Raw genomic sequence first — 27,235 nt, 5'->3', positions numbered from 1 at the left:
GAATCTGGTTTTACTTTTCACCACAAGCTGTTTGGTAATCATAATGTCACTGATCATGTTGGAACATCTGCGGCTGGAGTTGGTGTTATGACCAAAAAGGAGATTATTGTTGGTTTGAAAATTCAATGTCAGGACATAGATAAACAGCAGGCTGAGCTTGAGGAAAGGAAGAAAGTGTTCTTGCAGATGATTGAAGGCTTGGAAGCTGATGAGGTCCCTGTCAAAGCTAGTGCAAATGTGGCTACTGCAGGTGAACAAAACAATGCAGATGAGGATGAAGGATATGATACTGCTACAGATGAGGAAGAAGCTTCTGATAGCAGTGATGATGAATGATTTTGTAAATCTGTTTAATATTTTACTGTACTTTGTTATTTGGTTTGTGGGTGTATTTGTGCCCTGGATTTTAGCACCTTCTGAGTGCATGGTCTGTACTTTTAATTCTGCACTTTGGATACTTAACTTTCCTGTTTTGGCACATTTTGTGGCTAAAAAGGGGGAGTAGTACTTTGCTTTGTTTGTTTCTGCTACATGTTGTTGTGTCTTTTGTTATGACATGTTTTTAAGTAGCAGTAAGCAAGTATTCAGGGGGAGTAAAAATTTTACCCTGAGATGATGCACAAGCTGATGAAGTCAGGGGGAGTTTGCTACTGAATGGATGCTGCCCTGATTGGACGAACATGTTCTAGAAGATGTGCTCCCATATGTCACAACACCTTTGATGACATATGACATATGATATATGTCTTGCTCTGATACCACGTTTTATTTTGCTCGAGGCTAATTGATGATAACTCCGCTGCTGCTGCCTCTGATGCATTTATTTTTCACCTATGTGAAATTTTGTTTAAATGATGCTCTAACATTCCTTCTTTTGTGTGACCATGGTGATTTGAAGGATTGCGCTTTTTAATCTCTCAAAGGTAATGGCCTGAAATTGTTTTAGCCAAAAATTGCCAAAGGGGGAGATTGTTGGATATTTGAATTGGCTTAATTTTGCTAAAACAAATATACTAACAAGATGTTGGATAACATGTTACAACATCATATTTATTCAAGGAAATCTCGCGCATTTATGAGAGCATCTGCTATTTATGGAAATCCACTTAAAGAGCACGCTCAATGGAGATTTGATCTGATCAGGAGCTTTAAGGATAAGACAAACTTAATGGAATAGCTGGATGACTTATCCTATCACATAAAGTCCTTTAAACACTTTTGGAAAGTCTTGATATATCCTTAATGAAGATTGAAAAAGTATCAGATCATCCTTTATGATTCTCAAGGAGCGTCTGAGCATTTGTGAAGAAAGAGGAGCGTGCTAGATCATTATATATACGAAGACCAAGCTCAAGACTATGCATCTGATTGAAAAATATTAGTTACACATATTGAGTCTTTGTTGAGTCTTTTATTGTTTGATTGTAATTCTTGCTTGTGGATTCTATAACACAAGTTAAGAAGTAAGTTTATTATTTTAAGGTTACTCCTAAGCTTTGAAGTACGGAGTTTACCGTGTGTGATTCACTTGAAGCTTTTAAGCAAAAGTGAAGTGTTGTCTTGGCAAGTTGTCGCCACATCATTCTCAACATTGTATAATCAACACAGGTTGTGTTGTGTGAGTGGAAGTGAGATGGGATCTCATGTCTAGGAGTTCCTAGGCAGAAGTTGCATGAGTAGTGTCGAGGTTATAAGGCGTAAACCAGGGGTTTGCTGGAGGTCTTAGTTTAAGGCGTAAATCCTAGGGTTTGCTGGAGGTCTTAGTAACTAGAGCTATTAGTGGATTTCCTTCCTGGATTGGTATCCCCCAGAGTAGGCAGTTGGCTGAACTGGGTTAACAATTACTTGTGTCATTTATTTATTCTCTGTCAGTTTTTATATGTTATATAAGATGTGCCAACAATAGAAAACAACATTATTCACAAAGTAGTTGTTGGGACATCTTAGGCAACATCATTCTAGTGATACCAGAATTTCAAAAACAATTCCTTTGGGGCAATAAACTAAAAAGTTGATAAGAGAACCATGTAATGGCACATCAGCTATGGAATTAGCACGACCCGACGATCAAATTCTTGGTGGGAATCATCAACTTTATAATGTTTTAATAACGGCTCACACAGACTAGAGTTCATAAACCGGCGGATAGGGTCAGAGGTTAGCATTTCTAAGTTGTTCTGCTTTGAATCTACTAACGCCATAGGATGTCTTTCAAGAGAACCTATCTTTGTGTTGGCTTTCCCAATTCATTCGTGAATAAGAGTTCATGGGCTAGAAGCGCGGGGCTAGAAGCGAGCGCTTCTAGCTGCTTCCCATGCTCTCCTTCATCGCTCAGTCTAACCATCTACCATAAAAGTACAACCCGTATATTTCCAATAAGAAAGATATTCCTCTATCTGTTTCTTCACATCAGCAACACACTTATTTAACAAGTTACCACGAAGCACATGCATAGTAGGTACTTTATATCCAACACCCATGCAGCAAAGAGCATCAACTGCAGGTTGAAAATAAGGGGAATTTGCAGCATTGAAAGTAATAGATGCATCAATAAACCACTTCGCAATGACAAGATCACACATTTCTACCACTTCTTTACTCTGCATCACACTTTTTAAAGTAGGCTGAGCTCCCGAAGTTGTTCTAGGTAAAAAAATAAGTACCAATGCGACCATCATTCTTACCTCTTTTAGGTATTGTCGGTGTCGGGTTTGTCTATGCAGTAGCTGCATCATTCTTACCATCATTCTTATATTTGTTATTAAAAATAATAAATTTGCTGACGTGGAATTATTATTTGCCGCATAGTATTGTCACATAAGCGTTTTTGTTGTTGACGGGTTAAAAAATAGGGTGAGAGACAAAAGTGCAAAAACATTCAAATTCAAAATAGGGGGCTAGAATGTTTTATTTTAAAGTAGGGGCCAAAATCGAGTATCTTGTAAAATATGAGATCAAATATGCAATTAAGCCTTAAAATTAAGTTATTGAAGTCAAATAGTTAATGAGTTTTATCAAAGAATGAATCTTTGAGAAAATAGATGACAATTACTAAATGGGATAATTTCATAGCTGAATTTTACTTGGCCGCCAAACTATAAATTATCAAACTTTTGCCACCAACCCGAGAGTTAACTTCAAATAAAAAAAGAATTTTTTTTCTGAAAACTTGGTATCCGATCCTAGGACCGACTAATCCAAGAGACCAATCCCACCGCCTATTTGCGGGGCCCATTTAAAGTGAAAGTTTTTTTTCCCACTTATCCACCGAAATTGGCACGGGGAAGAAATGCGACCTGGATCCTCTGCAGCGGCAAATATCTGCTGCAATGCCTGCTGCTAAATCAACAGCATTTGATTGATCACGCGGCTTGAAATAGAAGGCACGAATAACATTGATTGTGCGGTGGATACAAGTTAACTAAATCACATATTTCCTACAGACTTTGTGCGTCTTCTTCGCAGCGGCGGTGTCGACGTCATGCAATCTCATCTGTGGCGGAAAAGAGGAGGGCGGCTGCAGTGAGCAGTTGAGCTTGTGCAAAAGCATAAAGGGATAAATCTAATTTTGTTGGAGAGTATACGGTATCAATGAATTCTCCCTCTTCTCCATGTAATTTTGAGTTAATTATATAATTCATTGAATTGAATTGTATTTCTATTTGAGTTAATTCTATTGGGGCAAAAGCTGAGAAATTGATTTTTACAAACATGAGAGACTCTTTGATCGATTATTTGAGTCATGTTCATCTTGGGGATTAAACCAGAAGATATATGCTGTGAAACGAATGATTTTGTGTCTTTTATTTCAAGCCGTCGGATCAATCAGATAGTCCAAATTTAGCAGCAGACATTGCAACAGATATTTGCCGCAGCCGAGGATCCATTTCCGAATAAATGAAAGGTTAAATCGAAATGAGGACGAAACCCTAAATTAAAGCTGACTTTGTGTGTGTTTGGTTATGCATCGGCGATAATTGAGTTTGGTAGAATTGAGTTTGACATAATTGATTTTTATTAAAAGTGAGTTTGATAGAATTGATTTTTGTTTGGATACATTAATGTAAAAGTGATTCTCATTAATTTATGTTGTTTAGATAGTTTGAATCAAAATTGATTTTAGATGTACAATTACCAAAATAGGTTTTAAGTATATTTAAAACTAGATCTCATAGTTATTTTTTTCCTGGTATTATTTTAGTTTTTTCTTGTACTTTTTTTATAATAGTTTTTTCTTTTAAGTTATTTGACTTTGTAACCTAAAAATATATAGCAACTTGTGTCAAAAATAAAATGAAATAAGTATTTTAAAAACAAATAAAATAAGTAATAAAAAATATATAGCAAATTTTTTGGCCGTCAAAATATATATATATATATATATATATATATATATATATATATATATATATATATATATATATATATATATATATTGCAACTTTTTTTACGGAAGTTGGAGCATAACAATAAAATAGCAACTTTTTGTAAAAATAAATAAATATTTTAGTTCTTTTTCCCTTTCCTTCCACCACTAGTTCCGGCCGGTCGTTTTCTTCCCTACTGTCGTCGTCGTTTTCTCCCCCTTATACTAGTTTCGGGCGTTATCTATCAATTGCTAATATTGGCTGTTGAAAGCAAAAGTTAAATCCCTAATTTGGGGAGAAAAACCCTAATTTGGTGATTACCGTAAATTATAAGCTTGGTTTGTTTCGTCTCAAAACTCTGAGAGTTGATACACAGAGACATTCTTCTCCATCATTCGATCGATCAAATGTCGCTTTTAAGGTTCAGGTTTGGTTCTTCTTCTTCTTCTTCTATTCCCACTTTTATTATTCCCTTCTTCTTAAGGCTGCGATTATACTCTCACTCTACATTCATTCCCAATCATGATATTGCGGTTAAAAATGCTGTTTCCCCATTCCATTACATGCTCCGTAAGAATCCTACCCCATCCATTGTTCGATTTAACAGGATTTTAACTTCCCTTGTTAAGACTAAAAACCATTACACCACTGCTATTTCCCTTTATCGTCAAATGGAATTCAAGGGGATTACCCCTAACTTAATTACTTTCAATATATTGATAAACTGTTATTGTCACCTAACTCATCAAATTACTTTTTCCTTTTTTGTATTGGGAAAGATTCTCAAGTTGGGTTATCAGCCAGATACTATAACCTTCACCACTCTTATTAAAGGTCTATGTCTTAGTGGCAATGTTCAGAAAGCATTGCACTTTCATTACCATCTTCTGGCAAAGGGATTTCAGTTGAATCATGTTAGTTATGGGACTTTGATTAATGGCTTGTGTAAAACCGGGGAAACTAGAGCTGCCCTGCAAATGTTGAGACAAATTGAAGGGAAATTAGTCAACACCGATGTGGTAATGCATAACATAATCATTGATAGTTTGTGTAGAGATAAATTTGTAACCGATGCTTATGAGTTATATTCTGAAATGAGCACAAAGAGAATTTCTCCTAATGTTGTCACTTTCAATTCTCTAATCAATGGATTTTGTATTGTTGGTCAACTGAAAGAAGCATTTGCTTTGTTTGATGAAATGGTATTAAAAAACATCACCCCAGATGTATATACTTTTAATACATTGGTTGATGCATTTTGCAAGGAAGGAAATGTGAAACAAGCTAACAATGTGTTGGCTATGATGATGAAAGAAGGTATAAAACCAAATGTTGTTACTTATAATGCTTTAATGGACGTGTATTGCTTAGTTAATCAAGTGAACAATGCCCTAAATATATTCAACACTTTGGCCGATAAGGGAGTGACTCCTAATGTTCGGAGCTACAATATCATGATTAATGGATTATGCAAGAAAAAAATGGTGGATGAAGCCATGAGTCTCTTTGAAGAAATGCAAAGCAAGAAGATTGAACCTAATACAGTAACTTACAGTACTCTTATCGATGGTTTGTTCAAATCGGGGAAAATCTCTTTTGCATTGGAGCTTGTTGATGAGATGCATGATATAGGTCAACCTGCCGATGTAATCACGTACAATTCTTTATTACATGCTTTGTGCAAAAATCATCAACTTGACAAGGCAATTGCATTTGTTGATAAAATTAAAGGCGAAGGTATTCAGCCAAATGTTTGCACATACAATATACTAATTGATGGACTATGCAAAGGTGGAAGACTTAAGAACGCTCAAGTGATTTTTCAGGAGCTTTTGACTAAAGGCTATAATGTAACTGTTTGGACGTATAATGTTATGATAAATGGGCTTTGTAAGGAGGGCTTGTTTGATCAAGCACTTGCATTATTATCAAGAATGGAAGACAATGGTTGCATTCCTGATGTTGTAAGTTATGAAACAATTATTGATTCTCTCTTTCAAAACGGTGAGAGAGATAGGGCAGATAAACTTGTACATGAAATGATTTCTAAAGGTCTCTACTACAAGAGTAAAACGCAGTAAGTTGTTTTGGGTAGGAGAGGAGGAATGAGGATAATGGTATCATTCCCGATGCCGTAACTTATGAAACTACTATTTTCGCTCTCTTTCATAAAGATGAGAATGAAAAGGCGGAGAAACTTCTCCGTGAAATTATTTCTAGAGGTCTACTGTAACAATAACTTTAAGTAAGATAATTTCTCATTATATAATTGGTTGTTTTGATGATGACAATTATGAAATTATTATGATTTATTTATTTATTTTGTTGATAGTTATATTTACAAAAGAAAAGGTGGACTACTCGATGGCCTCACTATCACTTTGATATTAATCAAAAGACATGCGTTGCTGTTATGATCATTGCAATATTATAATGACATTAATGGTTGATTATATTTTGACACAGTAATCCTTTATCTTTGCAATGTACTGTCAACCAGCCTCATGGTTGTTATCAGAATGTATCCAGCTCGAGTATCATAAGCAGTGGTTGTTATCAGAATGTATCCAGCTCGAGTATCATAAGCTCGAGTATCAGAATGTACTCCCAATCATGATGTTAAAAATGCCGTTTCGTCATTCCATCGCATGCTCTGTGTGAATCCCACACCATCCGTTGTAGAATTTAACAAGATTTTAAATTCCCTTGTTAAGATGAAACATTACCCAACTGCTATTTCACTTTCTCACCAATTGGAATTTAACGGAATTATGCCAGATATTTTTACTTTGAGTATCTTGATCAATTGTTACTGCAACTCCCGTCAAATGATTCTTGACGCTGTAACTTATGAAACAATTATTTGTGCTCTCTTTGAAAATGATAAGAATGATAAGGCATTGAAACTTTTACATGAAATGATTGTCAAAAGGTGTACTGTAAGAAAAGAACCAGTTTGAGTTAAAGTTTCAATCCATTCCAATGCAGGAATGGACACAAATGAGCTCAGTATTTTGAGCAAATGATACTTCTGAGTCCTCACTCAGCTTAAGGACTCTTGGTTAGCATCATGACATGTCCTTGACCCTTTGTTGCATAAACAAATGTACAACTCATCTCAAGAGGCAAGTTTTTTCTTCTTCATGTAGGGTATGAACAATCCAAGAGTATTCCATGTGACATCCTATGGTGCAGACTGCAGACACAACAGGAAATTCAGATAGCACAGAAGCACTACTTGCAGCCATAGCAGATGCAGGAATGCCATCAAATGATCTACGTGAAGGACATTTGCTGGAAAGCATAAAAAACCTTGCAGGTGCACAGATTAATCTTGAAGGTGGAAATTACATGATCAGCAGGTCATTAAAGCTTCCGGTAGCCGGCGTTGTGAACCTCATGGTATGAACTGTCATTTGTTTGTTAACTTTACATTCGCATATAGTTTTTCATGAAAAGTATTCGAATATCTTTGCGTGCAACTGAAGAGACTATTTCTAAAGCCTAGTAAAAAACCACATAGGTGACAAAATTGCTCTAAAAGTTTTAACTCTGCTGCATTTCAAGACCGAGAAATATTTATCTTTGAGAAATATACTTCACGCTCTCATTTTTATAATATGAAAAGTATCTACCAAATTTTACATACCCCTTGTTATTATTTTGACAATTGGCAGTTTTTTAAGACTTTATTTCAAAGCCAAATTCAATTTTTTGAGACAAGTCGTCTCAATTTAGCATATTTTAGTCATGATGGTGTAGCAGTTGGTATAACTAGACCAAGAAAAATGAGTATTGACTATTTCTATTAATATATTAGAAAAATATTTTCCTTTTTCATTTGTTTATTCAATAAAGCATTCAAAAGAAATCAAAATATTTGACCTTTCAACGTAATATTTGTTGAATTTAATTTATATGCACCGTCAGTGTAAAGTTATTTTGCACATGCGTCCAATAATATACAGACACATCATGTATGGTAATTAAAAACACATGATGTGTCACATTCATTAAATGATGTGGCAACGCGTCATTGGATGTATGTGTAAAAATCTTTACACCGACAATGCACAACAATTAAACTCATATTTGTTTTTATAATTTGATGAAAAAACAGATACATGGAGGAACAATAAAAGCCTCAGATGATTTTCCTAATGATGGCTACATTATTGATTTATCAAATAATTCACCTTCAGCAGCCTACAATATTGTACATGTCTTTGTATATTGATTTCACACAACCATTTATTTTATTTTTTATATTTTGACAGATTTATATCATTATTAATTACTGTTTGCTAATATATATGTACATGATCGATTCTGTAAAAAAAACTTGTCATTGTTCACCCTACTTCAGCTGACAAGCTGGCATACCAGGGTTACTCATAACCATAAGAAAATCCCCCGAACAGCAATCCCATTGATTTGGGTGGACTTGCTAATGTGTTTTTTGTGTGACCAAATGATAGTAATGAAATCCCCCCCCCCCCCCCCCCCCCCCCCCCAATGATAGTTGAAGTTGTGCCTTTTGTCCCTTACCATATGTCGTCAAAGCACTGCTCGTCACTGTTTTGCTAAGAGTGAGGTTGTTATCGATGCACCACCAAGTCTTGGTTTTGTCGTCATTGTGCAGCCGTTGCATAGGGGCCTATCTTTGTATTGACATTGTTGAACCTATCTTCCCCTTTGATTTGCGCTATATGATCAATTGTTCTGTTTATGATGCTCCTCGATGAATTCTTATTTTATTATCAGCATGTTATAGTTCGTTGCCTTATTTTAGTTTAACTTGATCTTCAGTTTCTAGTAATCTGTACTTTGACTTCGAGGAATTCCGACATTGCAAATGTTGCTAACGAATTTGGGAGCCACACCACGTCTGATTTGTAAGTTCATCGCTCGTAGCAAGGCGAGCAATTGTAAACATAAAGACATTTGAATCTGGGAAGATACATAATGGTTTCAGGCAAGCTTCTAACATTACATTTTTTTTTTTTGGGGGGCACTGTTTAGCATGACCCTATTAAATATACTAATTGATTTAACTAAAAATATAAACCTGAAAATGTTATTTATAAAGAAATTAGAATCTCTTTGGAAATTAATGCAGAAACTGCAGATTTTTTAGAATCCTTCTTAGCAAATATGTGTATTTGTATCTTTCCCTTTTGGATGACCTAATGAACACTAAACATGGTTGTACTTGCTTTTGTATATTGATTTAACACTTTATGTATATGTATCTTTGCCTTTGTATATTGTACTTGCCTTTGTAACTAGTAATGATACAATTGTTACTACCATTACAGAACGTAATCCTGTTGTTGCAACTCCCTTGTTGCTGGAAGATTGATTTCCTACAATGTCTCAAGGATCAAATCAGCATGTTTACTTTGTTCCTGAAATAAACAGAACTTATAAAGTTCCATATCTTGAGATGATCAATTTCGAAAGTTTTGGTGTTTTTGTGTTTCATTAGATTTGATTACGGTGTCTTAACACTCTTTTTGTTCTGCATTTTGCCATCCACCAGGTTGTATATTATCAGGTGCTGGGAGGCAGCCTTACAGTAAGGGCTAGGTTTAGTGATTCTCAATTCTAGGTGTTTTGGTTGGACAGACATTTCACACTCTTTTTTAAACAATTAGGACAAATAAATAAACAAAAAGATTTGGTTACTTTGAAGGTTAACTATTTTTTATTTTTGTTAGTTGATATAAGAAGGTTGACAACTTTGACTTAGCCATTTGATCAGACATTTTTTATTTAAAAGAATTTTAGAAACTAGGATAAAACACTCGGTGACGCACCAGATACGGCGTTGCTGCAATTTTTTTAATGTAAGGCGAATTTGTACCGTTAAAAAAGTATTCGTCATCGTAAGATTGTTATATGATGTATGATAGCTATAATTGTAATATTTATTAGTGACAATTTCTTCATACATAATAATATTGAACTTGTTGAGGTGATATTTCTCACTTTAATATAATGATTTCTCATATACGTGCTCTACAAAACACAAAGAAAAAAAAACATGTTACTTGTGATAATATATTTGAAAATTATTTTTCTATTATTTTGAAACGAGGGAGTAATAATATGGATTTCTACTATATCGTAAACTTGTAGTTATTTTAGTCATTGTTGATAAGTATATGTTTTGTATTTTTTATTATTGCGCTTTTATTTGAATTATAAATATTACTGAATATAAAATTTGACAAATTTGATTAAAATATATTGTTTCCCGTGTATAGTAAATAGATATATTTTTTTTTTATGGTTTACAATGAGTTGGGGATCGAACTCAGGACCTATAACGTACTATCAAAAATTCTTACCACTAGACCAAATCTAGTGGCTTAGTAAACATATTGTTTTCGTGTAGTTAACAATTTGTCCCCCATATATAATAGTTAAAATAAAATTTTTATGGACAACAATTTGTTCCTCCTATATAATAGACTAATAGTTAACTTAATTGATATATATATATTTGTGGAGAGTTGAATTTTCAGATTTAAAATTTGGACAGAAAGAGAGACCGAAGTAGTGGGACATGCGATTCAAGGCCTGTTTGTTATGAATTTTTATAGTGGTACATAATTTTGTGTAAAAAAAATTTACAAAGAAACTTTTCATAAAAATTTCAAATGAAAATTTGGTTGTAATAGTTATTCTTAAAATGTTATTTTTTGATATCAAAATTTCGAAAAACCACTTAATTTTGAAGCTATTTCAAATAAATTTTCATAAAAATCATTTTTGAAATACAACTTTTTGAAAAAAATTATAATTTTGACTATGTTTTGATCTTCAATAATGTGTGTTTATGTTATATAATGTCAAAATTAGTGTTTAAATTTAGAAAAAACGAAAAAAACTTGTAATATTTTAAAAAACGGTTTTAGAAAATCTATTTTAACAAATACAAATAAAAAATCCATTTTTTTAAAGCTGAAACAAACAGGCCTTCAATGTGGTGGTACGAGCTCATCGGCGGACTTGTGTAAGGCTTGGTGTGGCTATAGCCACACCAGTCCAGCCCAATTTTTTTTTAAAAATAAATAAATATATTTTATAAATAAGTTTTAGTCATTTTGTATACATATTTGTAGTCTACCCGGTACGTTTTGTGCTAGGGAGGCTGATTTAGTTAACATATTTCATTTTGGCTTGTTCAAAAAATATTTGTACAAATATTAGTGTAAATATTAGTTTAGAGTTTAAACTAATATATGTACAAATATTAGTGCAGATATTAGTTCTGAGTTACTCTAGTATTAACGATTTCATGTATTTCATTTTATGGAGAGTATTAATTTAAGTTGTATAATTTAATTTTATAATAATTAACTTTGACATTGTTTGTCAAAAAATAATGGATAATTAATTGAATTTGTAGTATTGAGTAAAATTAACAATTAAACTAGCATATATAAATATGGAATGACATGAAGAAAAAAAATGTTTAATTGATATTTAATTTTTCAAGTAAGATAATATGAGTAAAATTCAGGGCCAGCCCTACCACACATACAACATATGCGACGACATCGGGCCTCCAAATTTCGATAAAAATTTAGGCCACAAAATTTCGAGAGCTTACATTATTAATAGTTATATATTGTCAATTTTTATTAAGTATTGCATTTGCATTAATAAACTAGTGGTAAGTTGTGATGTTTGTGTGTGCATGGTCTTTGGTTCAAATCCCAACAATTTCATTTCTTTGCATAATTTTAGCTTGATTTATTTCAAATTAAATTAAAATTGGCCTTGATTATGATAAATATCTTTTTATGTTATTTATAATGATAATTATTATGTCTTTAATGTTATTTATAATTTAAATAGAGAATGAATTTCAATTTTTTGTGTGTAAAACATGATTTTTTTTTTAAAAAATTGTATTTTTTTTTTATTAAGGGACCATTTTAATATTTAAGCCGGGCCTCCAAATACTCGGGACCGGCCCTGGTAAAATTGGATTTGCTTATCAAAATAAACTGATTTTTTTTTATACCCCTACGTTTATCTCTTTACCCCAACATATTTTAAAATATTCCTATTCTACCCTTATATATTGTGTTGGTATGTTAAAAGTGTGCTGATATGTTAATTAAAGTGTACCGATATGTTAAAGTGTGCTGATATGTTAATTAAAGTGTGTTGTTATGTTAAAACTACATCAAAATTGTGCTGGTATGTTAAAAGTATGTTGGTATGTTAATTAAAGTATGCTGGTATGTTAAAAGTGTGCTGATATGTTAATTAAAGTGTGTTGTTATGTTAAAAGTGTCTCTTCTTCTCTCTCTCAAACATATTTTTTTCCGAATTATTTCCGACACCATCACCAAATTCACCACCACCTTTACAAATGTTGTTTCTTTCGAAATCGAATCTTTGTTCTTTATAGTTTTCACGGTGGTAGAACGAAGCTAGCATAAGGGTTGAAGAGGTTCTTTCTTCAACCCAAGGTTTAATTTATTTTCAAGTTTGTTTCTTTTCTTTTTCCATTCTTACCCATTTGATTTTTTCTCTTCCATGATCATTCGACCAATACAATGATTTTTTTTTTTTGTCTCTTTCCAATTTCTGTTTCTTGGGTTGTTTTGATTCTTTATAATATAATAATATACGAAGCACGAGCACAAGACACGACACACACGTCAACACCGATAATAATTTGAGAAAACAATATAATTCAGTGTATTCATAAGTGTCGGTATCGTGTTGGTGTGTGACATCGACGCATGCCCGACATCGAGATACGCCTAATCTGAGAAGTGTATGTGCTTCATAATGCAATAAAAATAAAGTACCTAGGTGCAATGTTTTAAACCCTTTTTTATGTTTTTGTGTTGTGAACAGATTCCACAATGATTTTGATATAGTAATTAGCATCAAAAGATAGGAAATTTGAAGATGGGTGAATCCAATAATGCAACATCAATGGTGCAACAACAAGCTATGAATGTGAGCACCCCAAGAAAAAGATGACAAACAATTGACAGGAAAAAGGGATGATATACGTTTGCATTCTGCAGCAAGAGCAGGGATACCCTTAATTCTGATGAGGAGGATGAATTATTGGCTAGACAGAATCAAGATGGAGAAACAACTCTTTATGTTGCTGCTGAGTATGGTTATATTGATGTTGTTAGAGAAATGATTCAATATTATGATCTTGTTGATGCTCGAATTAAAGCAAGAAATGGTTTTGATCAAGGTTATCAGAACCGGATCAAACCGGCTGGTCGGACCGGTCGGACCGAGAACCAGGCATAAAGACGGTTCGGCCAGGCCTCAAAACCGGACAGCAGATGGACCGACAAAAAAACCAATCTTGATAAACATAGTTAATAAATTATAATTATTTTTCAATAAAGAATTACTATTTTTAATTGATTTAACATGTACTTCCTCCGTACCACAATATTTGTCACTTTGACATTTTTACGCATATTAAGAAATATAATTAATGTTGTATGAAAAAGAAAAATTATGAGCTATTTTACAAAATTGTCCTTCATTAATTGTATGAGAAAGATAAATTAATTGAAGATTTTTTTTTTGAATAAAAATAGATTTATAATTTGAGAGAGTAATAAATAATTAAGGGTATAATAAAAAAATAACATTCAATGCTTCATTGATATTATAAAACGATTTATCATTTGATATAATTTTTTTTCTTCTTCAAACTGACATATAATATGTTACGTTACACAGAAAGTTGATAATAGAATGTACAAAGTTGAGATCTCTCCATTTTCTATCATTTCCATTTCTTCCATTACCAAAGTTTTTAAATATTTTTGAGTGTATAAAAGTATTTGGATCCACTTAATATTACATTTTTGCATTTATATTCTCAAAACTATATAATAATGAAGGAAATAGAAATTATGAGAAATGAAGAGGCTCCTAACTCGAATGTACAGTACTAGAAAGCCAAAAAAAAAGTACAGTAGTACTAACAATTGAGTAAATCGACAAATACGCCTTGAATTTTCAAAATTCGTCAAATATCCCCAAAATTTGGAAAAAGACAAATACCCCAGAAATTATAAAACGTCAATCAAATTACCCCTGATGTGGTCTATGACTGGTAGTGTCAGGGGCAATTTAATTGACGTTTTATAATTCGAGGGAGTTATTTACCTATTTCCAAGTATTTGACGAATTTTAAAATTTCAGGAGATTTAATGGTGATTTTTTTTTCTACCCCAACAATTGTCAATCTACCCCAACATTAATTTTGAACGGATGAATTTGCCCTCATATATAAACTAAAACCTTGAAGAAAAAAATTTGGTTACCGGAACACTTTGAAAAAAAGTGTTCTTATAAGTAATTTTTTTTTTTACCTGAACACTTTGAAAAAAAGTGTGTAGGTATGTAAAATTTTTCCAAATTTATTTTGTTACCTACACACTTTGGAAAAAAGTGTTCAGGTATATAAAATTTTTCTAATTTTTTTTTTACCCGAACACTTTGAAAAAAAGTGTGTAGGTATGTAAAATTTTTCCAAATTTATTTTGTTACCTACACACTTTGGAAAAAAGTGTTCAGGTATATAAAATAAATTTCCAAAAATAGCCTATTTTTTTACATACCTACACATTTTTTTTTCAAAGTGTTCAGATAAAAAAAAATTAGAAAAATTTTACATACCTACACACTTTTTTTTTTAAAGTGTTCGGGTAAAAAAAAAATTAGAAAATTTTTACATACCTGAACACTTTTTTCCAAAGTGTGTAGATAACAAAATAAATTTGGAAAATTTTAACATACCTACACACTTTTTTTCAAAATGTTCAGGTAAAAAAAAAATTTACATATCAGAACACTTTTTTCCAAAGTGTTCCGATAAACAAATTTTTTTTCTTCAGGATTTTAGTTTATATATAAGGGTAAATTCGTCCATTCAAAATTAATGTTGGGTAGATTGACAATAAATAAATTTTTTTTTCCTTTAATGGTTTACTCAAGTTCGAAAAAAACTGAAACCTAGAGTTCGGGTTCTATTACAATTTCAGTTTGAAGGAAACTAGTCATCCTAGTCTATCGGGACTGTCTAATCCTTTCTTTCTGCCATACGCTTCAACCATGAGATTGAGATTGAGAAGGTTATGTTTTCTCTCTAACCCTTCTGTTGTTATTATTCCCTTTTTACCCTTCAGAACCCTATCATCTCACTCCAATTCTTTCCATCCATCAATTACCTATGATATTGATGTTGGTAATGCCGTTTCTTCATTCTGTCATTTACTCCATTTACATCATACTCCACACATTCTCCAATTCAACAAAATTTTAACTTCAGTTGTTAAGATGAATCATTACCAAACTGCTATTTCTCTTTTTCGACATATCGAAATTAAGGGAATTGTTCCAAGTATTGTTACACTTGGTATTGTTATCAATTGTTATTGTCATCTAGGTCAAATGAATCTTGCATTTTCTGTATTGGGTAAGATTCTCAAAATGGGTTATAAACCCGATACCATAACCTTGAATACACTTGTTAAAGGTATGTGTCTTAAAGGTGAAGTTCGTAAAGCACTTCATTTTCATGATAAAGTTGTTGCACAGGGGTTTCATTTGGATCAATTTAGTTATGGGATCTTGATTAATGGATTGTGTAAAATGGGAGAAATAAGCGCGGCTATGGAGTTGTTGAGACGGATTCAAGGAAAATTGGTAAGGCCGGATGTGGTAATGTATAGTACCATTATTGATAGCTTATGTAAAGATAAACGTGTAATTGATGCTTATGATTTATATTCTGAAATGATTGGGGAGGGGATTTTACCTAATGATGTCACTTACAATGCTTTAATATATGGTTATTGCATGGTTGGTCAATTTAAAGAAGCAATTGGTATGATTGATGAAATGATGTTGAAAAATATTAAACCAAATATTTATACTTTTAGTATATTGATTGATGCTTTATGTAAAGAAGGAAAGATGAAAGAAGCTAAAAATGTATTAGCTGTGATGGTTAAACAAAGAGTGCAAATAGATGTTGTTACATATACTTCACTAATGGATGGGTATGTCCTAGTTAATGAAGTCAATAAAGCCAAAGTTATATTCAACACTATGGCCCAGAGAGGAGTGGTGCCCAATGTTTATTGCTATAGTGTCATGATCAATGGGCTATGTAAGATTAAAATGATAGATGAAGCCATGAATCTCTTCAAAGAAATGCAAAGCAAGAATATTGTTCCTAGTACGATAACTTACAGTACTCTTATTGATGGTTTGTGTAAATCAGGGAGAATCTCTCGTGCTTGGAAGCTTCTTGATGAAATGCATGATAGAGGTCAACCTGCCAATGTAATCACTTACCATTCCTTAATGCAGGCTTTATGTAAACACCATCATGTTGACAAGGTTATTGCATTGATTAAGAAAATTAAAGACCAAGGCATTCAACCAGATATGTACACATACAATATGCTTATTGATGGACTATGCAAAGAAGGAAGACTCAAGGACGCACAGGTGATGTTTCAAGATCTTTTGATTAAAGGCTATAATGTAACAGTCTGGACATATAATATTATGATCAACGGTCTTTGTTTAGAGGGCTTGTTTGATGAAGCTTTTGCCATGCTGCAAAAAATGGAAGACAATGGTTGCATTCCTGATGTGGTAACTTATCAAACAATTATTTACACTCTCTTTGAAAATAATGAGAATGATCATGCAGAGAAACTTCTACGTGAAATGATTGCTAGAGGTCTTTTGTAAGAGAAAGACAAGTTGAGATGATCTCTTGTTGCATATTAGGTTATCTTGATTTTTAATGGCAATGATCGAAATTTTAGTATTTGTTTATACATATACTTTATAGTTACATATACAAAGGATGGTGAACTACACAATGAGCTCACTATTACTTTAGTTTTGATAAAAAGTCAGGTGTTGTTATTAAAATGATACCAATGCTTGTTTTTTTATTCTTGACTTAGTTATATTTTTCTTTCCAATGTGCTGCCAATTTTCTTCGTATAGTCTTTTCATTCATTAGTCATTCTTTGTGTTTCTAATAAAATACCATGCTGATACTGATGAGTTATGAATACTTTACCTTTTATTGTTTACCCTATTTTCCCTTAGCTATAGAAAGTAGAACTGTTTTATATTTCCGTGGTAGATATTGATTATATGGAAGATAATCCAACAGACAAATAGTGATAGACCAACAAAGACTTTATGTCCAACTATTAAAAAGGATTTAGATATAATATTTTGTCTTTACTAAATTGTGATGTTGATGATGGTTCATGTAGTCGACCCCATTTAGAGGAAAGAAGCATTTTCTTTCTGTGCATTGTTTTCGCAAAAAGGGAAAAATGTACGGATTCAATCTTTTCTGTTTGTACCATCTGAGTTTTCTTTAGGGCAACAATTGTTGATATATTCTTTGAAGTCATTGCTGGCCGTTCATTTGGAGCATTTTCCAAGGCAACAGCTGTAATTATTTCAGGTATGTATGGTCTTGCGTTACAGAAGAATGAAGAAAACATATATAATGAATTGGATGATTTATAGAAGTCTTGATTTTATATTCTAGTGTTACTTGTGATCATTTTTGTGTTAACAGTCAACTCGTCATCATTATACTTTTCTTTTTTTTTGTTGCTCGTCATCATTATACTTACTGTCAGTTGTGTTGTGTCGTGTCAACTGTGTTACTCATGGCATAATTTAATCATCTATTTTCTTTTGACATAGTTGGGTGTTTCATTTTTGTGGTATCAGGAAGAAAAGGCGTGGAGTTACATGTCAATGATGTTGTCATTGTCAGACCATATGTGAACTGAACTATTATTTATGGACATTGAAGGTACTTGGACAGTTAATTCATAATTATTTTCTTCTAAACTCTATTTACATGTTACCAATTAAATAGTTATGTTCTTTTTGGTAATTGATTAATTAAACTAGATTAATTTTCCCTATGTTTGGTTTAGCCACTGATTTTGATATTTTGTTTTTATTTTGATGTTATTGTAAACTCTCTTGGATTGTTGATTCTCTGCCATCTTGGTTGTGGACATCCCTAAGCATTGAAGCTGCCTTTATGTGCGTTCAAGGCGTTGGACAGTGATGGTGTTGGGAGGTTGTTGCGGCTGGAAAGCGAAATCCGTAAATTTCAGGTGGGAGCTGATTTCTCATTAAGGGGTATTTTGGAAATTGAATTGTGTGTGAATATGCTTATTGAATTGGTTGTTTGTTTGTTTGGTTGTGTTGGATCAATTGTTGGCTTGAATTGTTTTTCATAGTTAACCGTAACTATGCTAGATATTTGATGATTGCGTGTTCATGAATAAGGTTTTCCCACAAGAACCTTATTATGCTATGTAGTTAGGCTCTATGTATGGCCTCTAAGTTTCAGTTGTCTAAGTCGTTTAGGAGTTTTGTGTTATGTGCATTTGTTTTTGGACTTAGATCCGGAAGGGTTGGAACGAGGTTTTGAATTCGGTAAATTTGATTTGATAACGGGTTGGATCCCTACTTATTGTATGGTTCAATTCTTTTTGAGAAAAAGAGTATTATGAGCATATGTCATTTATCCAAACTCAATAGACTGAAACATGATTGTATTTTAAAATTGGTACCGTTACTACTCGGGAACTTATGTTCCCTTTGTTTGTCTGTTGTACAACAATTCAACCAAACTATAGTCGTTGTCGTTTGAAGATTTGGATCCCTTTTTAGGAGATTAGGAATGTGGGGGCCAAAGAGACCTTGGGGATAGATTGGCGTGATTAGATTCTCAATGGCTCAATGGATAGCTACATTGATTGCCGGCAATCATGTGGACAACAGAGCTATCTCGACACTCCACTGCACTAATTCAGGATCATAGCAGAGCACTCTAGCGAAAGTTCCGAGGAGTAACATGATGGTAACTACCATTTGCAGGCTTGTTAATTATGAGTTGCTAGTAGTCTTGATCGCCAAATCGACAAACCTTGACAACTATTTTATACAAAATTATGATTATTACTTCTTATTTTCCTCAATTATGTGATTTGTGTGTTTGTGTTTGTATTGTTGGTTTGAATTTCCATATTTACCCGTATAACTTAATGCGTAATTTGACTCCCATATTCTTTTCTTCTACTTCTCTTTGGTTTTGTTAGTAGCTGCCTATGAGGATTGGATTGCACAAGTGTGACATGATTGAGACCTTGTCCGATTTTGATGGTGGCAATTGAAGTGTAGGTTGTTTAACTTAGATGATTATATGATGTGATATTAGTTTTGTAGGTCCTGGATTTGTGTATATATGTATTTATGAGAACTTTCATTTTCATGTTCGTTGGATTTAGAAACTGTGTATTATCATTATGTAATACCTCCCTTGTCATTTGAAAATCTATTGCAAATCCAAAGAAAAAATTTATTTGAGGATTTACTTTTTTTTAGGCTTAATTGCATATTGTCCCTTATGTTTATTTTAGGTTTTAATTTGGTCCCTTATGTTTAAAAAGTTTCATGACCCGATTTCTGCTCGATGACATTCTAATGGCTTTCGATGTATAAACCCTAATTTTGAGGTGCAGCAAATTGGAGTTTCTGATCCATAGCAACTCACTGTGATTCCAATGTCATTCTTAATGTTGATGAACAGGTTTGTCTATAATCACATATCCACCTACACACTCTTAAGATCATATTCTCATGAAAGGTCTATGTCTTAGTGGCTATGTTAAAAAAGCACTGCATTTTCATGACCATGTGGTGGCAAAGGGATTTCAATTGAATCAAGTTAGTTATGGGACTTTGATTAATGGGTTGTGTAAAATGGGGGAAACTGGAGCCGCCCTGCTTTTGTTGAGAAAAATTGAAGGGAAATTGGTCAACACCGATGTGGTAATGTATAACATAATCATTGATTTTATGTAAAGATAAACTTGTAACCGAGGCTTACGAGTTATATTCTGAAATGACCGCAAAGGGAATTTGACCTGATGTTGTCACTTTCAGTGCTCTAATCTATGGATTTTGTATTTTGGGTCATTTGAAAGAAGCATTTGCTTTGTTTCACGAAATGGTATTGAGAAACACCAACCCAGATGATTATACTTTTAATATATTGGTTGATGCATTTTGCAAGGAAGGAAATGTTAAAGAAGCTAACAATGTGTTGGCTATGATGATGAAAGAAGGTATAAAACCAAATGTTTTTACTTATAATGCTTTAATGGATGGGTATTGCTTAGTTAATCAAGTGAACAAAGCCTTAGATATATTCAACACTATGGCCGATAAGGAAGTGACTCCTAATGTTCTATTAAAATATAGCAGCATCAACATTCACTTAATTGTCTTTGTTGTCGGAATTCACATTTTAATTAAAAAAATACTCCCTCCAATCTTTTTTTTTTTTTGGCTTTTCACTTCCGGTTTAATCCGGTTCGGGGGTCAGTTCTGACATCAAGTGGTTCCAGCCCCCTCCTGATCGCAGTTGCAGAGGATCAAACCGTGATCCTTCCTACCAAGTTCAGCGCCAATCACCACTGAACCAATTAACGATTGAAATTTTAGTTTATAAGTTAATTGAAAAATTAATGTATCTATTTTACAAAAAAATTAATGTATTTTTATAAAGAAAAAATATATTTAGACTATGATAATACATTACATTTTCAATGACATTATAAAGTAAAATTTCTCCGGGCGAATGTACCCAAAAAAAAAAAAAAAATCTCCGGGCGAATAAAAAACTTATATAGACTACAGAATACCCCATCAATTCCTAATTATAAAAGGGGAGGGATCAAATTACACTAATGTTACACCGCTCAATAACGCTTTAGCGAATACAAATTTTACAAAATCCACCGTTGGATTGAAAGTTTATATCGTCTAAATCATCTATATTAAATTTTATAAAAAAACTAAAATCGTTTTAATCGGTTTATGCGTTTTTATTGAATACCGTTAATCTTGATCTATCTCAAAAACATATAAAACGATTTTAGTTTTTTATAAAATTTAATATAGATGATCTAGACGATATAAACTTTCAATCCAACGGTGAATTTTGTAAAATTTGTATTCGTTAAAGCGTTATTGAGCGGTGTAACATTACTCAAATGTTACACCGGTGTAATTTGATCCCTCCCTATTAAAAAATCCTCTTATAAAAAAAGTTTGTCGACCCTCTATGAAATTTTAGTGCATTTATTAGTCATTTTCTAAATATAACTTACAATTAAATTAATCCTAATATCAACTTGTCTTAAAATATTAAAAATTAAACATAAATACTGCCTCAGATCCTTAATATAAGATAAGAGAGAATTTAATTTAAATTTATAGAATGTTTAATGTATTTATTCTACTTTTTAGTTCAAATACATAGATCATCTCATGAATTTAAAAAGTTAATTTTTTCTTATACTATGGGTCCGTTTGGCCCAACTTTTTTTAAGTTTATGCAATCAGCTTATGCAATATAAATTAAGTTTTATGGTATTTTAATAGTTTATACTGGTGAAAATTGTTATTTTATAAGCTATTTTATCATAAATTACCTTGATAAACTTATAATAATATATAAAAATTGCATAAATTGTTTGTATAAACTCTAAATAATAGGGAGGAAAACATTTATACACTTTTGTAATTCAGAAATTTTTAAGTCAAATTTATTACTCAGGAAGTGTTCACTTCACATCCATGATTTTTTGTTAAAGGTTCCTGACGAAGGTATTATATCTACTTTCTCCAATATCTATAAACCCTAATTTTGAGTTACAGCATATCGAAGTCTCTGATCCATAGCTAGCCAGCAACTCACTGTGATTCCAATGTCATTCTTAACGTTGATGAACAGGTTTGTCTATAATCACATATCCACCAACACACTCTTAAGATCATATTCTTATTCTGTCAATCGATTCATTCACAATGATGTTCATGTTGATAATGCTGTTTCCTCATTTCATCGTATGCTCCAAATGCCCCATACTCCATCCATCTATCAATTTACCAAGATTTTAGGTTCTCTTGTCAAGAGTAAGCATTACACCACTGCCATATCCCTTTACCGTCAAATGGAATTCAAGGGGATTACCCCTAACTTATTTACTTTGAACATATTGATCAATTGTTATTGTCACCTAAATGGTCAAATTACTTTTTCCTTTTCTGTATTGGCAAAGATTCTCAAGTTGGGTTATCAACCAGATACCATAACCTTCAATACTCTCATGAAAGGTCTATGTCTTAGTGGCGATGTTAAAAAAGCACTGCATTTTCGTGACCATGTGCTGGCAAAAGGATTTCAATTGGATCATGTTAGTTATGGGACTTTGATTAATGGCTTGTGTAAAATGGGGGAAACTAGAGCCGCCCTGCAAATGTTGAGAGAAATTGAAGGGAAATTGGTCAACACCTATGTGGTAATGTATAACACAATCATTGACAGTTTGTGTAAAGGTAAATTTGTAACCGAGGCTTACAAGTTATATTCTGAAATGACCGCAAAGGGAATTTCTCCTAATATTGTCACTTTCAATTCTCTAATCAATGGATTTTGTATTGTTGGTCAACTGAAAGAAGCATTTGCTTTGTTTGATGAAATGGTATTAAAAAACATCACACCAGATGTATATACTTTTAGTACATTGGTTGATGCATTTTGCATGGAAGGAAATGTGAAACAAGCTAACAATGTGTTGGCTATGATGATGAAAGCAGGTATAAAACCAAATGTTGTTACTTATAATGCTTTAATGGATGGGTATTGCTTAGTTAATCAAGTGAACAAAGCCTTAGATATATTCAACACTATGGCTGATAAGGAAGTGACTCCTAATGTTTGGAGCTACAATATCATAATTAATGGATTATGCAAGATCAGAATGGTGGACGAAGCCATGAATCTCTTTGAAGAAATGCAAAGCAAGAAGATTACACCTGATACAATAGCTTACAGTTCTCTTATTGATGGTTTGTGCAAATTAGGGAGAATCTCTCATGCATTGGAGCTTGTTGATGAGATGCATGATAGAGGCCAACCTGCCAATGTAATCACGTACAATTCCTTGTTACATGCTTTATGTAAAATCCATCATGTCGACAAGGCAATTACATTAGTCAAGAAAATTAAAGACCAAGGCATTCAACCAGATATGCACACATACAATGTAATTATTGATGGACTATGCAAAGAAGGAAGACTTGAAGAAGCACGAGTGATTTTTCAAGATCTTTTGATTAAAGGCTATAAGATAACAGTCTTGACATATACTATTATGATCAACGGTCTTTGTTTAGAGGGATTGTTTGATGAAGCTATTGCCCTGCTGTCGAAAATGAAAGACAATGGTTGCATTCCTGATGCTGTAACTTATGTAACAATTATCCGTGCTCTCTTTGAAAATGATGAGAATGATAATGCAAAGAAACTTCTTCATGAAATGATTGCTAGAGGTCTATTGTAAGAGAAGCACTAGTTAAGATTATTTCTTGTAACTTATTTGATGATAATGGTCTAATGTTTATTTTTTGTTTAAATACTTACTTGATAGTTACATATACAAGGGATGATCGGCTACACAATGAGCTCATTACCAGTTTAGTTTTAATGAAAAGTCATGTGTTATGTTCATTTTGTTATTAAAATTATACCAATGGTAGAGCTTGAATTCTGAGAGTTAGATTGACTTCAAACAATATGATTTTAACATATCATCGAAGGTCGTGGACTAGATATGAAATAACACAAGATCTTTCTGTTCTCTAAATGTCAATTAGACTTCTCATTAGTTTGGCATATATAGTGAATACATATCAAACTATTTTTTGTTATCAGTTTTTGGAAACACCTTAATGCAAAACATAAAGTAGGGAGTTTTGACAAATTTTATGAATTTTGTTAATATGGACAATATAGCTGTCTAGAAACTTAAGAAGGATCAGATATTGGCCACTGGTCTGCTGTCATAATTCTTCTTGATTGCTGCTAATTTTGAATATTGGATGGAAAGTAGGCAGTGTCTTGTTTTTGATGTGGCGTGTTGCTGCTATTGGTATCGGATGGAAACATGTTATTCGCTATTCTCTACTGCTACTCTTGGGGTTGATAGTCTTTGTAGTTTGTTTGGTGTTCATGGATCTTGCTGCTGCCTAGTTTAGAAAGTGTTTTTTAATTTTTTTTTAATAAAACTGGACTATTTTGAAATGGCACAAAATTATAGTAAAGCATATTATGCTCTCAGCTAGTTCATGTTCTTGCATTTGAAATTTTGTCTTGTAACATTTATTGGAACCAATCACCGGTATTGGTGGCTAGGACTCTTTTGTACTCCTCATGTTATAGTTTAAGTTGTTTGCTTTGTCTTTGATCTCGGTTTGTAATTGGGCTAGATTGCCCGTTATAATCCATTTAAAAAAATGTATTGGAAGTAATCTTGCCATTCGATATATTGTCCTGTTTTAGACTTATACAGATTGCTGTTCTTGAGTTAGGTACAAATTTGGGATGTACATCAACTGCCTTTCATGTTGAGCAATTTGCTTCCTAGTGATTTGTTACTCAGAAATGCAAAAGGTATGTTCTATTGATTATTAGTTATTTAAAACAATTACGACAAATAATAATTTTAAGTCGGACGTTTACACAAAAATAATGTGGCACCACTATTCAAAATCTCATTTCATTTAAGAATAATTACAATCATACTTTGCTTTATATGTTTTCTTTAGTTGTTACGTTCTGGTTTTATGTTATTCATAATGGATATAGTTGCTATAGCTGATTTTTTTAGGCTTTTCCTGATCACAACCTTAAGGACAAGGTTGTTGTGAACTAGTGGAGTCATAATATGTAGCTGGAAGATAATTGAAGAGATTGGACCTGCTTCAAAAGAGACTTAATGTATGTTTGGATGGACAGTGACTTTAAGAAATTCATGGTGGCACCATGATTTTGTTGAAACTCCAAAATATAGTTTTTGCAAAATCAATGTGACTCACTATGAATCCAAACATGCACTAAATAAGACAGCTCAGACACATTAAAAGAGGCCGAAAAGGGGATGCTGAATATGATTAAGGTTTAAAGCAAACTGCATAGACTATGGTATCAATCAATGGTTTTGGAATCCAAGAGCTTGCCTTGGAATTGTGGACATATGAATTTGGTCTCGGTTTGGTCAGATTCTGGATTGAGGTGTGTATATCTAAAATTAGGCTATGTTTGATATACTTTTGTGTACTATTTTCAGGACTGGATTACCCGTTTTTAAGTCAGAGGCGGGAATTGATAGGGGAGTTGAAGATTTGCTGTCAAATTTGCGGTGGAGGCTGCATTGTTGCCTATTATTAGCTGGGGCTGGGAGGGGTGCAACTTAGCTTGGGTATAGCACTTGTCTTTCTTGTTTTTCAGCTCATTGTTGGTACTCTATTTTGCCTGTCTCTTAGTACTGTGGACAGTTTCATCTCAGCTTGTTGTCTAATAGCAAAATTGCGGTGTCTTTGTTGCATCTCATCTTCCTCTTGCCTATCTGCGGAGCCGAAGAAAGAGCATTATTCTCTTTTCCTTCATACATTCTGTTAGATGTCGGAGGCTTGGTGCGAGATCCTGAGTCGTCCAATCTTTATACTTACCTCATTTTTATGATGCCGGTTTAGGTTGTATCATTCTCAGAGCCAGGAGACATATCAGTTGGTTTCGGTTATGGATCATAGCTCATCAATCGTATATCTATTTTGAGGAGGTGTTCATTGTTGCTTGAATTTATGGAGACTTCCTTCCTTCTCTTAGTAATATTAGTGTAGCAGGATTGGGTGCTTGGAACTCAATTATCATCCTAGTTTTTCGATTTACTATGTATTTTGTACTCTATTGGCATATCCTATGGTAAGAGGTGATTTTTAGTGTTTTTTTTTTACAATGTTGTCAATGAGATCAAACCTAAGACCTCATGAATACTACCAAAATCCTTCACTGCTAGATCAAATCTAACGACTTAGGTGATTTGTAGTTTAAAATCCATCTTCATATCTCTTACGACATTTCTTAGGAAAAGCTCTTTCACTAGTTTAAGGACTTTTTTTTTTTGACAAAAGTTTAACGACTTTTTTTAAAAAAATTAAATTTGTTTAACCACCTATTTATTTTTTTTTTGACAAATTTAACCACCTATTTATTTATATATGTATAAAATATGTCACATGATAAATACTTACATAGGCAAGATCCTAAATAAAATTTATTTCAACGCGCTCATAAATTATATATATCTTTCAATTATTTTGCTTATAAAAAAAAATCATTCAATTATTTTAAAAATATATATTATTTAATTATTGGCTTAATAATGAAGTCTCCATACAAAATGGCATATAATCATAAATTTGGGAACTAGCATATAATAATGAAGTCGAAACTAACAAATAAGTCAAGATTATTTGTTTGTCTCCTAACATTAGCCCTTAAAGTTATATAATAGTAATCTACTGAGAGAAACTCTCGCAAGTATGTAAGATAGCTCCAAACATAAAATTGATACTAAGTTTACAGATGTCGATAAATACTTGCTTACCGTTAAGTTCAATGAACATTAAAGTTAAACTCATTATCAAGTTTCGTTATCGCTTCTTTTTAAACTGCAAGCTTCCGTCTCATGAGGTTGTGATATGTCCTTTATCACATTGTTTTCACCGCTAGATATCCACCTTGCTCCCCTCTAAGCAGGCTCGGTCATAAGGGTGTGCAGAATGTGCTACCAGGTCAGGTATCTATTTTATAGGGGCCTCTTAAAAAAAAATATGATGGTAGTCTTCTAAAAAATATATGAAAATGATGATTA

General features: G+C 32.8%; 3 protein-coding genes across 11 annotated transcripts; all 3 read left to right on the top strand.

Moving 5' to 3' along the window:
• The first annotated feature begins 4,481 nt into the window (after positions 1 to 4,481).
• Positions 4,482 to 10,341, top strand: LOC123905917 (putative pentatricopeptide repeat-containing protein At1g12700, mitochondrial). Of its 6 annotated transcripts, XM_045955717.1 has the most exons (5): positions 4,495 to 6,612; positions 6,834 to 7,428; positions 7,517 to 7,769; positions 9,177 to 9,342; positions 9,910 to 10,341. In XM_045955717.1, the coding sequence occupies exon 1, from the start codon at positions 4,775 to 4,777 to the stop codon at positions 6,446 to 6,448; it is 1,674 nt and encodes a 557-aa protein (XP_045811673.1). In that variant the 5' UTR covers positions 4,495 to 4,774; the 3' UTR covers positions 6,449 to 6,612; positions 6,834 to 7,428; positions 7,517 to 7,769; positions 9,177 to 9,342; positions 9,910 to 10,341. The 6 variants fall into 6 exon arrangements, with proteins under 6 accessions (XP_045811671.1, XP_045811669.1, XP_045811668.1 ...); XM_045955713.1 differs by lacking the exon at positions 9,910 to 10,341 and having other exon boundaries at positions 4,489 to 6,419; positions 7,356 to 7,428; XM_045955715.1 differs by having other exon boundaries at positions 4,482 to 7,769; positions 9,686 to 10,341.
• Positions 10,342 to 15,370: 5,029 nt separating this feature from the next.
• LOC123905916 (pentatricopeptide repeat-containing protein At1g62930, chloroplastic-like) lies at positions 15,371 to 20,097 on the top strand. 4 transcript variants are annotated; one of them, XM_045955711.1, is made up of 5 exons: positions 15,408 to 17,886; positions 18,162 to 18,246; positions 18,468 to 18,559; positions 19,553 to 19,627; positions 19,973 to 20,097. In XM_045955711.1, the coding sequence occupies exon 1, from the start codon at positions 15,495 to 15,497 to the stop codon at positions 17,145 to 17,147; it is 1,653 nt and encodes a 550-aa protein (XP_045811667.1). In that variant the 5' UTR covers positions 15,408 to 15,494; the 3' UTR covers positions 17,148 to 17,886; positions 18,162 to 18,246; positions 18,468 to 18,559; positions 19,553 to 19,627; positions 19,973 to 20,097. The 4 variants fall into 4 exon arrangements, with proteins under 4 accessions (XP_045811666.1, XP_045811664.1, XP_045811667.1 ...); XM_045955707.1 differs by lacking the exon at positions 19,973 to 20,097 and having other exon boundaries at positions 19,553 to 19,824; XM_045955710.1 differs by lacking the exon at positions 19,973 to 20,097 and having other exon boundaries at positions 15,371 to 17,886; positions 18,162 to 18,559; positions 19,553 to 19,824.
• A 1,963-nt stretch (positions 20,098 to 22,060) lies between these two features.
• On the top strand, positions 22,061 to 24,030 carry LOC123905915 (putative pentatricopeptide repeat-containing protein At1g12700, mitochondrial). The gene has a single exon (XM_045955706.1). It carries the CDS (start codon positions 22,226 to 22,228, stop codon positions 23,861 to 23,863), a length of 1,638 nt encoding a protein of 545 aa, XP_045811662.1. The 5' UTR covers positions 22,061 to 22,225; the 3' UTR covers positions 23,864 to 24,030.
• Positions 24,031 to 27,235: the final 3,205 nt, after the last annotated feature.

Source organism: Trifolium pratense, linkage group LG2, assembly GCF_020283565.1.
Source record: "Trifolium pratense cultivar HEN17-A07 linkage group LG2, ARS_RC_1.1, whole genome shotgun sequence".
Classification (NCBI taxonomy): Eukaryota; Viridiplantae; Streptophyta; class Magnoliopsida; order Fabales; family Fabaceae; genus Trifolium; species Trifolium pratense.
This window is presented reverse-complemented; position numbering and strand designations above follow the sequence as displayed.